At 37.7% G+C, this 16,315-nt stretch overlaps 1 protein-coding gene across 2 annotated transcripts; it reads left to right on the top strand.

Moving 5' to 3' along the window:
* Positions 1 to 4,243: 4,243 nt before the first annotated feature.
* Positions 4,244 to 7,955, top strand: si:ch211-133n4.6 (uncharacterized protein LOC797776 homolog). Of its 2 annotated transcripts, none has more exons than XM_047808037.1 (10): positions 4,244 to 4,429; positions 5,182 to 5,240; positions 5,566 to 5,601; positions 5,738 to 5,770; positions 5,845 to 5,907; positions 6,374 to 6,406; positions 6,508 to 6,546; positions 6,634 to 6,663; positions 6,962 to 6,994; positions 7,102 to 7,955. In XM_047808037.1, exons 1-10 carry the CDS (start codon positions 4,419 to 4,421, stop codon positions 7,239 to 7,241), a joined length of 477 nt encoding a protein of 158 aa, XP_047663993.1. In that variant the 5' UTR covers positions 4,244 to 4,418; the 3' UTR covers positions 7,242 to 7,955. The 2 variants fall into 2 exon arrangements, with proteins under 2 accessions (XP_047663993.1, XP_047663994.1); XM_047808038.1 differs by having other exon boundaries at positions 4,282 to 4,429; positions 5,872 to 5,907.
* The last annotated feature ends 8,360 nt before the right edge of the window (positions 7,956 to 16,315 follow it).

Below are 16,315 nucleotides of genomic sequence, written 5' to 3'. Positions count from 1 at the left end.
CAGATCTTTGCACAACACATTACACTAATATTAAAACTGCACTAATATTTAAACATCATAAATTTTCACAATAGTCTGTTCTGCCAACAATTCATATTCATATATCACCTACACTAATCAACTACATTTCCTGGGGAATCACATCGTGTTAGAGATAAACACAGAATGTTAGGTAAAACTAGCTATAACAGCATAACTATAAACTTACACAACCCTGCAGTTATGGAACAGCCTTCTGGGATTCAGACACAGTGTTTAAGTTCAAGCTGAAAGCACTTTTCTTTTTTACTCATACAGTACCTTTTGTAAATAGTTATTTCATAGGATGATAAGCAGATCTGGAGTTCAGGGGCATAGAGAACTTTGGTGAACTGGGATCTCTCTCACTCTGATACTTATACATTGCTCAAATGCTCCTGGTTACACAATTGCACATGACTATGTAGTGTACAATCATAGAAAGGGAATTATTTTACAATTACACAATCTGGTGGCACCCAGATGTGAATGGGATTTCTTTTGAGTCTCACTCATCTCAAAGTTTCCTTGCCATTGTTGCCTCTGGCTTACTTATTATGGATCACATAAATGTTATTCTGAATTTTAATATTTCTTAAAGCTTCTTTGTGACATTGTCCATTGTTTATAGTGCTATACAAAAAAAAAAATATTTGATTTGATTATATTCAAACTACAATACATCTACAAAAATAAATTAAGTAAAATCTCAGCAGTCTTAATGGTCCCCTAAAGAGAGGGCTGGTGGAATAAAAAGTAGTAAGGACCCTACAATGAGTCCTCCAGTAATCTGTGAGGAATTCAAAATGCACAAGGGAAACAGACTTTTAGTCAATCAAAATCAAACTCTTCACTGGCAGTACCATCTCCTGTTTGCACTACTTATAAATCATGTGGGAATTCAAGTGGTGATGTGGTTGAGCAATGGGTCGAACCAAAAAGTAATGAGTTTTCACCTTTGTATTATTAGTGGCAGCTACAAATATGTGTTTTTCTATTCAGTAGATGAACTTACAGCATACATTCTAGACCATTGTGTGTTTCCAACTTTGTGGGAACAGTTTGGTGTGATGGTCAGGTGTCCACCATCTTTTGACCAGATGTATATTTTTAAAAAAGAATAACTACAATTAAGACCATTGTATATCACTTGCACAATTTTACCATGTATTCTATAAATATGTTTGGCATTTACATGATTCCATTATTTGTATTTCTCTTTAATAACTATCAGTAGTATTTGATTTGTTTGCCTAGTGTGTTACATGCATGCTCAGGCAAACTTCTTGGACGTATAACAAATCCTGTTGAAAAAACTGCGTTAACCGTTCTGTCAAATAACTGTCGCATCTGTAGTAAATGTCTACAGATTATTTTCCCACAGTGCAAGCAATAGGCCTTGTGATAATCTGTCTATATTAAAAAGCCATCTAGTACTACCAGTCTTTTAATAAATCCTGTCTGGTATGTGCTGGTTATAGAGTGTAATTTTTCATGATGATGGAAGGCAGTGAAGGTTGCCTCTAAATTATGATACTCCATTTACCAAATTTACTTTGTCAATATGAAGCATTGTTGGTCAAGAGAGGACAAATGCTTCCACACAGATCCAATGCACAGTACTTTAGAGTTTACTTAACTGTACAGGTTTGTGTGTGTGTGTGTGTGTGTGTGTGTGTGTGTGTGTATGTGGTGTAATTCAGGTATCCAGTCACTTCCTTCCACAAAAAAGCACTAGATTGAAATTCCCAAATGTCCGGGGGCTTCCTTGCATACACATGTAAATCTGACCTTACCAACTTTCTAAGACTTCCCTCACAAATGTATTCTATTAAAAGACAGCTAAGCAGCCATAATGCGCACTTACTGAGGTTAATTATCCCTTTACACTTAAAGAGAGAAATCCTTTTAGTGTACAGACAGAGAGATCCTTTGAGAGCAGACCCAACTAGTTCTAAATACCAGAACGAAGGACGTGTGAGATGTAACTCTAATACAGAGAACCACTTTCGCCCATTATCACAACTCTAACCTCTGTTCAGCTTGAGAGGGGCCCGCTCTATTTTGCCACAGGCGCTCAAACAAATCCAGGAAACATAAAACCCAGATGAGTAGACTTCCTGTCTTGTCTGGAGACAGCCCATTCACTTTTGGCATTCATTCGGCCAGATAAAACGCAAAAAGACTCAACAGATTGAATGTCCACAGCGGCTATCCTGTTATGGACACATAAGGGTATTAGTCTTAGATGCGTAAGTGTGTGGAACGTGCCATTTATTTTCAGTTTGTATGGAATTCCCCCCCTTTTTTCAGTAGGATTGTACATTCCAATCTTTATTTGTAGTTGATACCTTTTTCATTAAATATGCAGTAATTGTGCATAATATTGTCTAATTATCTAATATTCATGATATTTCTATGCATTGTAAAAAGTTTAGCTTGTGCTGGTTTGGATTTTGAGATATTATAATGGTTATATATTTAGATTTAAGTTTATGGCATAGAGATATATTACTGTTAATAATCTAAATAAATGAATGCCTCTGGTTTGTATGTATGTATAAATTCCCCTTGAGAACTGGGTCTGGATCAGTGTTCAGGTCGGTGCTACGTGTCAAAGTCACATCCACATGAATGCAGGACCCAAGGTTTCCCAGCAGAACATTGCCCAGAGCATCACACCGCCTGCTCCGGCTCACCTTCTTCCCACAGTGCATCCTGGTGCCGTCTCATCCTCAGGTAAGTGACTCACACGTGATGTAAAAGAAAACGTGACCGATCAGACCAGGCCTCCTTCTCCCATTGCTCCAAGGTCCATTTCTGATGCTCACGTGTCCGTTGTAGGAGCTTTGGGTGGTGTACAGGAGTCAGCATGGTCACTCTGACACTCTGCAGCTCCATATGCAGAAAGCTGTGATGTTCTGACTCCTACTCCTTTCTGTCAGTCACCAGTCACTTTCTTAGCAGTTTGTGCTAATGGAGTTCTTCTGTGGGATCAGGCCGGATCAGCGAGCCTTTACTTGATCCATCAGTGAGACTTTAGCAACTATGACCCTGTCTCTGGTTTATTGGTTGTATTTTCTAAAGGGGTCTAAACACTGGATACCGAGAACACCCCATGAGACGTGCTGTTTTGGAGATGCTCTAAACCCATTGTCTAGCCATCACAATTTGGCTCTTGTCACTCAGATTGATAAACACCATTTTCCTGCTTCCAACACATCAACTGTAAGAAATGTCTCACTGTATAATGAGAGAATTCATTTCTTCACTTTTATTTCATACCTTATACATTATTGATTTATTTATTTCATGAAAACTTAGGAAATCAATCTCTTAAAGAAACAAAAAGTATTTTTGTGAATATGTCAAAGTCACAAATGCTTTAATTGTCACATTAGACTTAACTCACTGCTGCCTGGTCTTGTGAACACAGCATTGTTTCACAGAATTATCTTCATAGACTGGGATTAAATGTAAAGTTTGTTTTTTAAGTCAGAGGTTCTCATAAACATTACTTTTAAAGAAAGATGAACTTACTGTGTACAGATCACCTACGCTTTCCAAAAGTAGTTTTCTACAATGCCTACATCGGTGGCCTGGAACTTTATCTTTGGCAATTTGTCAATAAGGCAAAAACAGGTTCCATTTCCCCAACACCAACCTTCTTAAAGAGTAAAAATTCCACTAATCCGCTGCCAGGTCGCTATTGATTTACAGCCTAATTAAATTACCATTTCTTTCCAAAAAAGCTGCCCTCAGTGACCCTGGGAATCCCCCTGTTAAGTACGTTTTCCTCCAGTGTGATGCAGGAAAATCTAGACTCGAGAGACTGGATGCATTCACAGTGGCCAGGTTCAGGCCTACTGGTCAAAGTTTGCCGTCATCAACTTCACCAAACAGCTCAGTGCGCAGCCATGACCTTGGTACCTGGCACCAGCTTAACACTACCTCAGCGAGTGTAACGTAGATACTGAACTTTCCACAGAGAGAGAGGGAGGTGAGGGAAGGGGAGAGGGTTGGGGGTCTTTTGGAATGTATTTTGTGTGTGGTGAATCAATAGTGAAGTATTTAATGTTAAATATGCAGTTGATAACAAAAGGTTTAGTGTAAGGCAACAATTTGCCAGTGTGGAGGGGTAATAAAAAAACCTTTAAATAAAATGTAGGAAAGTAAGCGATATAGGAATCCTTACATTAAGCTACACAATTAATGTAATTCAAGCTGTTGGTGTTTTCCCCCTGTCCTCTTCTTTCACAATAAGGGTCTCTCCTCCCACATTCCCAGTGTACTTTGGATACATATAAAAAGCCAGGATATCTCATCCCTTTCCAGGAGCTGTGAAAGTGCAATATTAGCCCTGTACTGTAGATTGCAGCACGCGAGAAAGACCTCTGAACATGTTGACCAGGTAATAAGATATTCTACATGATTGTTGTCTTGTGTTGTATGTTATATTTTAATCAACCCTAAGATTATATTCATTGTGAATTGCTTGTGATTTCTGTTTGTCATAACCTTTGTGTTCATTCGTTTTATTTATTTCTTCATCAGGTTTAATGTCGATATTAAAATTAGAACTTCACATAATGATTAATAAGCTTCCACAGTGACATATAATATTCTTTTCAACTGCCTGCATGGCATATGTCAGGATACAGACCTATAGTACTAGAGAGTTTGCTTAACTTGGATGCTATGGGATATTATAATGAAACTCGACTTAACAACACTCTATATGTTCTGAATATGATGTTATATTGTCTTGTTCTTGTACAAAACAATTCTTTAATTTTGATAGACATACTGCCGAATTAAATTGTTTATCACATTGTCAATCATGAATTATTCAGTGTGCCTTCTGAAAATTACCAATTATAACTACATATCCATGTCCCTCTGGACTTGCATCTTAAATGTCTCTTGGTGTCCAGAGTAACTCTCAACATCAAGAGACATTTAAGATGTGAGTATTGATCGGCACTTGGATGTTTCTTCTTCTGTTTCTTCATAAATGTGTCCCTCTATTCCTGCATGGGTGAATAATATCGGTGATAAAATCAGTTCAGAATTTTAGACTATGGCACCAAATGACATTCACAATTTAAAAATCGAATTTATTCTCAGATCATGTCATATCTTTTTTCTTTTTTAATTATCCAGGAATATTATCATCTTCTGCACACTAGCAGTGCTGCTTGCTGAAGCGGACCTGGATACAGGTGAGTATTTAGTAAAAATGATAAAGAAACTGTGGATATTCATGTAATAATCTTAATTTACACCCAGTGTAAAACTGTAGCTAACACATGTATATGTATATTATTTGATCTTCTGATATATAACAAAAATGACAATGCATAAAAATTATGTTTATTGCTCAGTACAATTACTGAAATGTATGTTATAGGTAGTTAACGTTCAGCATAATAATCCTAAGCTAAATGGAACTTTATATTATTATTATTATTATTATTATTATTATTATTATTATTATTATTATTATTATTATTATTATTATTATTATTATTATTATTTATTTTGAAGCAAATGGGGGTCTTCAAGCCATGTCCACTGGAACAGGTATGTCTGTAAGAAACATTAATATCGTAGAGAAATATATATGTAACATATAAAAAATAATAATAATAATAATAATGATTAATAAATTATATTCTAGCCTAGTCTTTTAATCCACTGTTTTTCATTTCGTCTAAAGATCAGGACTCGACGTCTGATGAAGCTCCCACTGGTGAGTCTACACACCCACTCAGTGTTCAGGATTCATGTCACAGTGTGCAGTGTGTTTATCTTTGTGACTCTCAGTGATGTCCTTTATGGTTATCCTCACAGAAAGCATGAACTCTGTGTCACCTGACCAGCCCAAGGGTGAGTTTGTTGTAGTTTTCAGATCTTGTATGGCTTGAGTTTATTTTATTTATTACTTTAGAAGCAATTCTATTTGAAAATTTAGCTTTTATTTACACACAGAATCATCACAAACATTTATTATAAAATGATTCATGATAAACACACAAGGTGTTAGAGCATTTGCTACAAAAGCGAACTCCTGAAACAGTTCAGTATTTGACTGCCCTCTAGTGCCATCATTGTAATGTTATCAGTTTTGTGAAGAGGGTATTAATTTATCATTCTTATTAATATATGACTGTTCCAGCATATCAAACTGTAAATTTATTTAACAAATCAATAACGATCCAAAACAATATCTCAGCTTTTTATGTTCATTTTATGTATGACACTTTTATAAAGAAACTCCTGATCATTCAATCCAGATTATGGCACGTAGTAAACATGTGATATATCATTGTGATTTATGATTTATCATTTACAGGTGAGCCACATTTTTATAATGGAGCCACAGCTGGTAAGAAAAAGCACAGCTGTTCTGGCATTTTGAGAAAATGTAAAAATTTCAATATTAAAATGTTAATGTCAGACTGATTAAAATAAGAATTTTTATTAAAGATGCAAGCAGCACAAGTGCAGAAACAGGCCAGGCTGCTGGTGAGTAACAAATATTTCTCACTGAATGATAGAATGTATTTCTGAATTAAAAAATGTGACATTAAAGACAAACCTTGTACTTTTTAGAGCCTCAAGCCAATGATGTGACAACAGCCGGTGAGTTTGTTTTAATATTTATTCTTAGATCACTCATTAGATTAGATCAGCGTTATAAAATGTAGACACAAAAAAGAAGATTTTTTTAGGAGGTGTCTTCTTTTACATTTTTCAGTAATGAGGAAGAATAAGGGTTTATATATATATATATATATATATATATATATATATATATATATATATATATATATATATATATATATATACACTTTATACTTTGTACTTTTCACAACCTTCTTCTATGTACTTTAGTGGATATTTTAAGTGCATAGGTTTTTAATTATTCCTTGTTTTGTAGATGCCACAAAATCCAGCACTGAAGAACAAGATGGTAATTTTCTCTTTCATAGTCTTATGGATATGAACTAATATCATTTGTTCAAACATAGAATTTTTTGTATTTTTGTGTAATTGAATGAAAATCTCTTCAATCACCAGAGAATGAGAGTCCAGAGTCAGAAGAAGTGGTGAAGGCAGCTCCAGTGCAGCGTCCTGCTAAATCACAAACTGCAAACCAACGCAAGCGCAGTAAGCCTGTTGTGGCCTCCAAGAAAAGGATGAGACCCCTTCGCTCCTGAAAATAGCAGGCTGTGAAATGTTCGCAGGGAGGAGGAAGGACTATGAGAAGAAGAAAGGCAGAAGCAATCCTGTATTAAGTGGCATTTTGTTTTATTTTATTTTGTTGCTTTATTTTAATAATTAGATGTGATTCTGTTGTTACGTACTGTACTGACTGTTTTTGTTGGTTTGCTTTTGTTTGTTGTGAAACTAGCATTCAGCACAGAGTTGAGACTCTCAAGGTGTTTCTGCATTAAATCACTCTTCAAATACGGGGACGAAACGTATCAGTCAGGGCTTAATTCGTTCACACGACAGCCAACATCATCTCAGATTACAGTCAGGATTCATGGTAGATGTTCATTTCTGATTGAAACATAAAGTTCTACATGTTGATTCTACTTCATCAGGAAAACACCAAACATCTCTCAGATGCCCAGACTTGATGATGAGATTTTTCACCGGTGCTGGTTACCTGAATATTGTGTGTTCAGACTAGCCATAGCATTTTAAAGAACACTAGTTTAAAATGTTTTTTTTACAACAGAAATTTGCAAAAGCTTTCAACACAAACTCAGTGTTTAAAGTGTTTCTTTCTTTTGTCATTGATCACGTTTTTATAAGAGCAGTATTTATCATTATTAAATATCATTTTCCAATATCAAAAATCATGAATGTGTTATTCTTAAATAATTCTTTCTGTATGTTGTATGAAAAATAAACATTGAAGCAAATAAGACTTTATGAAATGCAGATTTTGTCCTGTTCTTGTGTACATGTGTGAAAAATGTATTACTTAGCAGACATTTATATAATATTTATCTATGAGTGTTTTAACAACAACAACAACAACAACAACAACAACAACAACAATAATAATAATAATAATAATACAAACATTTAAAATAATAAGCTGTTGTTAATGTTCTTTTTTAAACAGCCTGCTGCTCCAAAAATGTGGTCTGAAAAGCAAATATAAAAACAAACATTAAAATAAAAATGTCAGTTCAGATTTCAGCATCCTACATACTCAGGGACACCACATGGACTCGAAGATTACAATTAAAGTCACTCTACCTCCTGCTCAAAGATAATTATAATGAAATAATAATGCCCCGTGTGAAGTTTGCAGCCTCTGCTGAGTAGAATGTCCTTTTACACACTGAATAGTTAAAGTGCATTAGCTTCGCTTCACTGTCCATGTAGGCTGGAGAAAGAAGTCTGTGGTTGTATAGTTTTGTGTCAGATATCACACTCTATACCGTTCTCTCTGACAATATATGCCACTGTCTCACTGCCATCACTGCTGTGGGGCTGGTAAAGGTCAGGTTTTTCTCTTGTGTTGAAGTCGATAGCCTCAAGGCTTCTCCTCTGACTCCCCTGAGACAATCACAGCTCTCTCTCTCTCTCTCTCTCTCTCTCTCTCTCGCTCTCTCTCTTTCGTTCTTTCTTCCCTTCCTTCCTCCCTCTCTCTGTTCCCCCCTCTGAGCCACACATTCTGCAGATGGTCACCTCATGGTTTTTTTTCTTGTGGTGGTTTTACGTTTACCCACACAGTGTATTAACACCTTGCTGATACTTACACGTCACATAAAACCAGCCGTAAATAAGACAACTCCTTATTGTAGATCCAGCTCTCATTTCTAGGGGAAAGGAAAACCCTGTTGTTGGTAAAGAGATTATATTTTAATTGCTGGCTGAAGCAAAACAACAGTAATCCTCAAGTACAAAAATAAATGATTGTATTATATTAATAGTATATACACATTTAATCTTGGAAGTCCACTTACAACTCTCAGACAGCCTGCCAGAGACGTCCAAACTGATTATACAGTATAGGCAGATGAAGAAGTAGGGTGTAAACCAAAAGGATCACTTGAATTGAATTTTTTTTGTTACCGTACCAACAATTTAAGAGATAAACCCAAAACAGCACAAAGAGAAGTGAAACCAACTCCTCGTATTCAGCTTGTGCTGATGTCTTTTGGTCACATACATCAAGGAACTAATGATTTATCATTTTATGATTAATGATTAATTTATAAAACAATGAGATACTATATTTCTATATTTTTCACCCAGTATTCATGTGAATTCCAGCCAACACTCAGCTTCCTGTTCCCAGTTCTGTTTGGACTGCAGTGATCCACCTTAACAGACCATGACTAAAACCATACTCACACAACTCATTCTGAAACAACATGTAGATCTTTCACCACTGAATTAAAAACCAAGTGCGAGAGCTCAACCCTGAGTAACAAAGGCCTTTTGGTTTGTGAGCATCAGCTTCACAGTTCGTCACACCACTATCTGATTTGTTATAAATAAAGTCCATCATCCATTAATACTATATGATTATATAATTTATATCACTTTCTTCATATCTACATATGTTTCTATCCACATTTTTCTCTGGGGTGAATATCTCCATTTGACTCAATATCTTTGAGAAAATATATAACGTATATATTTAATTCACCAACTTTGATTCTCATCACTGTCCCCTGGTGGCAATAGGACGCATTACAGCTATTTTATTGATTTCATGTCAAATATCATAGTATTTACCTTCAGCCTTGTAACAGTTGTTATTTTTGCTGTAATGTGAAATAATGTTTATAGTTAGGCACTTGCTTTGGCAGGAACACAGTTTTCCACTCTGTAACTCTGCCCACACTACAGAGATCGACGTCATGGAGAGACGGATTTGTCAGAGAGCTCAGAACAAACAACCTATTTGCTATAGCAGGCCAAGGCACATTCTTACATCTCAAACATGGTTGCCACTGACACTTATAAAAGAGCAGTTTAGAATAGAAGGGACTGTCATGGCATATACAAAACACACATTTTACTTTAGAAAGGCAGAATTCTGGCAATAAACAAACAAACAAAAATCTTACTGGAATAGCAATAGGATGAATTAATACAAAATAAATGCATTAAATAAAAATAATGCTGTAGGAAAGCAATTAAAGATTTAAACATCTTTTAATCCAGTTAATTTCTTATTTCTTAGAGTTTCCTTTGTGTGGATAAGAAAGGGGCTACAGTGGCATTGGAGGTCATTAGCTAGGCTTTTGCTGACAAGCTCAGAATTTTAATGAAAGGCAGCTCCATCTTCTATAAAAGATGTCCAGTAAATTTTGGCTTATACAATAGAACAGAAGTGCAGTTGTTTGGTCCTCTCTTCCTTAAACAAACTAATTCTACCTTCAGCCAATCTCCAGTTGGCATTTTGTTGGCATTTTTGGGATCTTATTATGTAAGAAATTAGTTAAGCTGGGTGCACAAACAGGCTGTAAGGATTTTAAAGAGCACTTTTATATAATTTTATTAGGTTTAAATGTTCCTTTCTGTAAATTTTGATCTCAAGTGTTAACTAATTTGAACTAGTTATGGTTTCTGATCAGTCTTATTCTGTGCTTTTTGCTTATTGTCTATAAAAGTTAAGCTAGTTTAAATAGACAACAAACAGTGGCCTCTGTTTAATACATACATATACAGGAATGTGAACAGTTTACACTGTGAAATTCAGTACATCTACTGAATATATGAACTTGAATATATGATTAGAGGTTAATACATAAGAGGTTCTTATGTCATGTTTTATAATCCATCCCAGTTCCTACCATAGCGGTTAATCAACCAATAATCAGTGGGTTTTGTGTTTTGTGTAGTTGAAGAGTAGAAGCACTCTCTGTGACCAACCTCCTGTCAGTCAGCAACTGGAACCTGAGGTTGGGCACTTACTGAAAATGGACATCTGAAGGCTGGAAAATGGTAAGAAAATTGTGTATGAGGATGAGGTTCCCTTCTGAATCTGGTTCCTCTCAAGGTTTCTTCCTCATATCATGTCAGGGAGTTTTTCCTTGCCAGCATCACCTCCGGCTTGTTCATTAGGGATAAATGTTAGATATAAATAGTTTAAAAATTTTAAATTAAATTAATACTTTAAAATGTATGTATTAATTTATTTTTCTTCTTCTTATTATTATTAATAATTTATTTTATTGGGGGGCACGGTGGCTTAGTGGCCTCACACCTGAGGGGTTGGGGGTTCGATTCCCGCCTCCACCTTGTGTGTGTGGAGTTTGCATGTTCTCCCCGTGCCTCGGGGGTTTCCTCCGGGTACTCAGGTTTCCTCCCCCGGTCCAAAGACATGCATGGTAGGTTGATTGGCATCTCTGGAAATTTGTCCGTAGTGTGTGTGTGTGTGTGTGAGTGAATGAGAGTGTGTGTGTGTGCCCTGTGATGGGTTGGCACTCCGTCCAGGGTGTATCCTGCCTCGATGCCCGATGACGCCTGAGTGACCCGAGAAGTTCTGATAAGCGGTAGAAAATGAATGAATGAATGAATGAATTTATTTGATTTATTTTCCTTCTGCTTCTATACTTCTTTAAAGCTGCTTTGAGACAATGTGAATTGTTAAAAGTGCTATACAAATAAATTTTATTAAATTATTTGAGTTTCCATATCTGTCCTGGCAGACTAAACTTGTCTGCCATTTTCATCTGACCTCTCTTATCAACAAGGCATTTCCACCCCAGGATACTCAGTGTTTTTTGTTGGGTGTGAAAACCCTAGCAGAAGATTAGCAGGTTCTGCTGCCCCATGACAGACTAGATCAGGGGTTCCCAAACTTCTCAGACCGCGACCCCAATATTAGACTGCTGATGACCCATGACCCCCCCCCCCCATCTCTTCTCTCTGTGTTTTCCTCCAACAGCTTGTGAGGATTTGCGATTTGCTTACAGACTGACAGAGCTAAAACAAAAAGGAACACAATCTCTAAGCAAGGCTATTTTATTAAGAGATTATGGACAAAAACAAATACATCCCATAACTGTGAAATGCTTACAGACAGAATATGAACAAGCTGCCTGTAACAAGCATACAGCGTTGGCTGGTGCCTTTTATAACTTATAACTTCATAACTACCGTTTCATTTTGTATCAAGTTTAGATCTCAAAATAGACCAATCACTGTTTAGCAAATCACCAAATGTGCATCTAGCTAGCGCATGTTTTTGTGCTGTAAATTGTGATTGACGTTGTCATTTAACTGTCATAATTAATCGGAGCAAACAAAGTTTTATTTCCGGTTTATTTTAATTTATCCTAAATTTATACTTGCATCATTACAACCTTTTTTAACATAATTAAATAATAATAATTTAATTAAATAATTAAAATAAATAAATGAATAAAGTTTCTGGGAATCATCTGGACTAGATGACTGCATAAACAAGGTTTTTCAGATTTTAGTAATAAATCAGATGATGAGTGAGATAAATATACAGTCTGATAAATATAGTTGGCATCTACTCTTTAGTAGATATGGAAACTCAATAATCACACCCTTCAGTGTCACCCATATGAGGTTGAGGTTCCCCTTTGTGTCTGGTTCCTCTCAAGGTTTCTTCCTTTACCATCTAAGGAAGTTTTTCCTCCCTACAGTCACCTCAGTCACCTCAAACTTTCTCATTGCGTATAAATACAAACACATTCAAATAAATATATGCTGGAGCTCCATCGACCTCCAGCGGTGGCTGGGGGTGTGGCTGGGGGTTCCTTATTAGATGGAGGGGCATGAGCAGGATTGAGGAGGGAGAGGAGGGAGGAAGGCAAGATGCGGTACTGTGGCAGAAGTTGCAGGCAGTAAGTGACTGCTAAGCAGTATTTTGAAGGGGCCAATGAATCAGGGGCTGAGCTTTTTGCAAGGTAATTTCAATGTTGTAACATGTTGTGAAGAGTCGCACCATTTGACCTGGCCGGTAGGGAGGGTGAGGGCATTGCCGACAGTTGGCCTGCAGTTCCTGGTGTCGGACGGGCAGCTAGAGGTGTACATGGGCACTTTCCCAGGTTTCTTGGCTCTGGGTGAACCATTTGTCTATTGACTGGATGTCCAGTGGTTCATCTGACAATGTGAATAGTGGATGCTGGTAGCCCAACATGAACTTTAATGGGGTGAGGTTTGTGAATGTGTGCGTCATATATTCTGGTCAAGCAACAAAATCACTCCAGCGCTGTTGCTCCCTACAAGTTCTCAGTTTATACCCAATTGCATGGTTGACGCACTCAGCTTGGCCATTAGATTGTGGGTGGTACCCTGAGTTGAGGCTTATATTAATTCCCAGGATTTTACAAATTTCCTGCAATATCCTGGAGGTGAACTGGTTCCCACTTTCAGAAACAATCGGTATTCTGTAGTTCCTGAAGATGTGTTCTACGATTCAATTTGCATTGTCTGAAAGCAGCATTACAGAAGTACAGAAACAGTAAATAAAATTAAGTTTAAAATTAAGTAACTATATATCTCTAACATCTATACCTATCTCTAATAGGAAGGCAAGGTGGCAAGTAAAAACGCCCTGAGATGAAATGAGGCTCAGACGGGAACCCATCCTCATTTGAGTGATAATGGACAGGAAATAACGAAAATGTAAATAATGTCTTTTCTACAAAGTTCTACAAATACTGAGTTCACAACAGACCCAACACTAATTCCTTCCTGCCAACATCTTCAAATGATTGCTGATAAAGGCTAGACTATACAGCTGACTGATGCAACAGTGGTTCGAAGGCATAACAGCCTCAGGGCAGCCCCTTCCACAGCAATCCCATGAGTCACTGGCTGAGCATGCAGATCAATTCCTGGCAGATGATACTACAATGAGGGGTAGAACGTCAGGATTGATAAAGTAGGTTATAGAATACTGGATCTCACGAGTGGCATGTATAGCTCAACCGGGAGATTGTGGGGTGGGTAAGACTGTAATCATGTAATGGACAATGTACATTATGTGCAAAGTGCAGACAGGGACTCCTGCAAGACCAGCTATGACAGCATAACTGTAAGGGAGAGCCAGAAGGTGACACAGACATGAGATCTTCCTGAGATGTAAAAGCATCCCACCACTCCACAGTCAGCAAACCTGAGTGGCTTGTGAGGGTGGCAAGGCAACAGCATCCAGACATCCCAGTTCACCAAACACTATGCCCATGAACCCTTTAGATCTGTTCATAACTTCTGGACTAACTGGAGCTTGTTTATGCTTCTATTGGAACATCCAGACACTAAAGCATTACAGTAATCCAACATAGAGGTAACAAATCCATGAACTAGTGTTTCTGTATCATTTAGTGACATCATATTCCTTATCCTAGCAATGTTTCTTAGGCTACCCTTGTGATATTATTTATTTGAGCTTCAAATGAGAGATCAGTCAATAATCACACCAAGGCATTTCACTTTTGCACATGATGAAAGCAAGATTATCCAGAGTTACTCTGTAATTAGAAAGCTTACTTTTGGCTGCATGTGGTGCTTCTGTCTGTCAGAGTTAAGCAGAAGGAAGTTAGTTTGCCTGTTGTTCTTCACACAATCTTCAATCTTATTAAGGTCACATCTGACTTAGCTGAAACATATAGCTCTGTGTCTTCAGCATAACAGTGGAAGCTAATACCATGTTTATGAATAATTGCACCGAAGGCATCTATGAGCATTTTAGCAGTTTTCATTGACGTTGGAAGGCCCATCAGGTGCATAAGTTTACAGGCCTTGGAGAAGCAGTCTACCGTTACTAAGATGGCAATGCAGCCCTGAGAGTCTGGGAGGTCTGTTACAAAGTCTATGGCAATGTAACACAATGGGCAGTGGGTTATGTTAAGGGGTTTTAACACAGAATAGCTGGCAGGATGTTCTGACTTGGGCACAGATGGAACACACTTCAACATAGTCTTTGATATCTGTAGTCAATGAGGACCACCAAAATGCATTGTCATATTAACCCACCAGATGAACCTTTGTTGAATGTTTTGGGGGATGTACAGCTTGGTAGGCGGGCACTCCGTGGCCATGGGTTCATTGGCTTGCTCATGTTCAGTTTCCTACATTATATCCCACTTGATGGGCACAATGATGATGGTGGCAGGGTGGGTTCAGATGTGGGAGGTTTGTTAGCATGGTTGTGGTGGTGGGAAAGGGCATCTACTTTTACTGTTCTTGGTGATGGGTTTGTACGTCACTGTAAAATTGAAGTGAATAAAGACAAGGGACCACCAGGCTTGACAGCCTTTTGGTGTTTTGAGTGTATCCCAGGATTTTCATGGCTGACATACTGATATACTCTAAAACTCAGGCCCTCCATATCATTGAGGTAGATGATGGAGTTCAACCAATCCCAAAAGATGGGATTCACAAACAATTGGAATACTGCAGGTGGTTAGTTAGGCCATATAGTATAACCAAGTATTCATTTTGCCCTTCTGGGGGCGTGGAAGGCCCCCAGAAGAATAACGAATAATAACCCCAATGAAGAATAACCCCAGTGTAGCTGGTGACATGGAGGGAGGGATAAACCCTGCTGCTTGGGCTTCATCAATATAATCCTGCGCCAATGTCCCATCGTGTTCCTTGCAAGCCTTCTCGACATGTAATACCTCCCAAAAGACGAAAGACTGCCCTCACAGCTGTATCATTCCACCTACTTTGTGCAGCAGATTCTGAGCATTGACAGAGTCACAACAGCTGATCAGACATGTCCATTCCCCCTGCTGGATACTCAAAGATGTCTTGGATCAGTTGGGAAAAGTAGGAGTAAGACACACGTACCTGAATGTCATTTGTCCCAAACAGCAGCCAGGGCCTTCCCAGTGAGCAGCGACATAGGTAGTGTCTTCTAAATATGCCTCGAGTTGGTGGAAGAAGGAAGCCTTTGCAGTGATTAATAAAGCCATTGAACTTCTCCAAATTTGCTATTTTGATAGGTTCTGGTCTATCAGTGGGTAGCGTGTGAAGGGGTTGGAGCAGGTGAGCATTGGCATTTTGCAAGGCCATGAGCTACTTATGGTAGGTGGCTAACGTTGGTGTGCAGAGAGGGCTTGGAACTGACTAAAATCCGCTGGACATCCGCAGTTTATTCAAACACACAATGCGTATAATATAAAGCCAAAATTCAAAAATGTATGAAAAAACAAACAGAGAGTCAAAAACCAATAGCATACAACAAGGCAAACAGATCCAAAGACAATGAGCAGAAAATATAGTCAGTAGACAGGCAGTGTTCCAGTAAAATCAGCCAATGTGGCAA

The sequence above is a fragment of the Tachysurus fulvidraco genome, chromosome 24, assembly GCF_022655615.1.
Source record: "Tachysurus fulvidraco isolate hzauxx_2018 chromosome 24, HZAU_PFXX_2.0, whole genome shotgun sequence".
In the NCBI taxonomy this organism is placed as follows: Eukaryota; Metazoa; Chordata; class Actinopteri; order Siluriformes; family Bagridae; genus Tachysurus; species Tachysurus fulvidraco.
The sequence above is the reverse complement of the archived record's forward strand: the minus strand, read 5'-3'. Positions and strand labels throughout refer to the sequence as shown.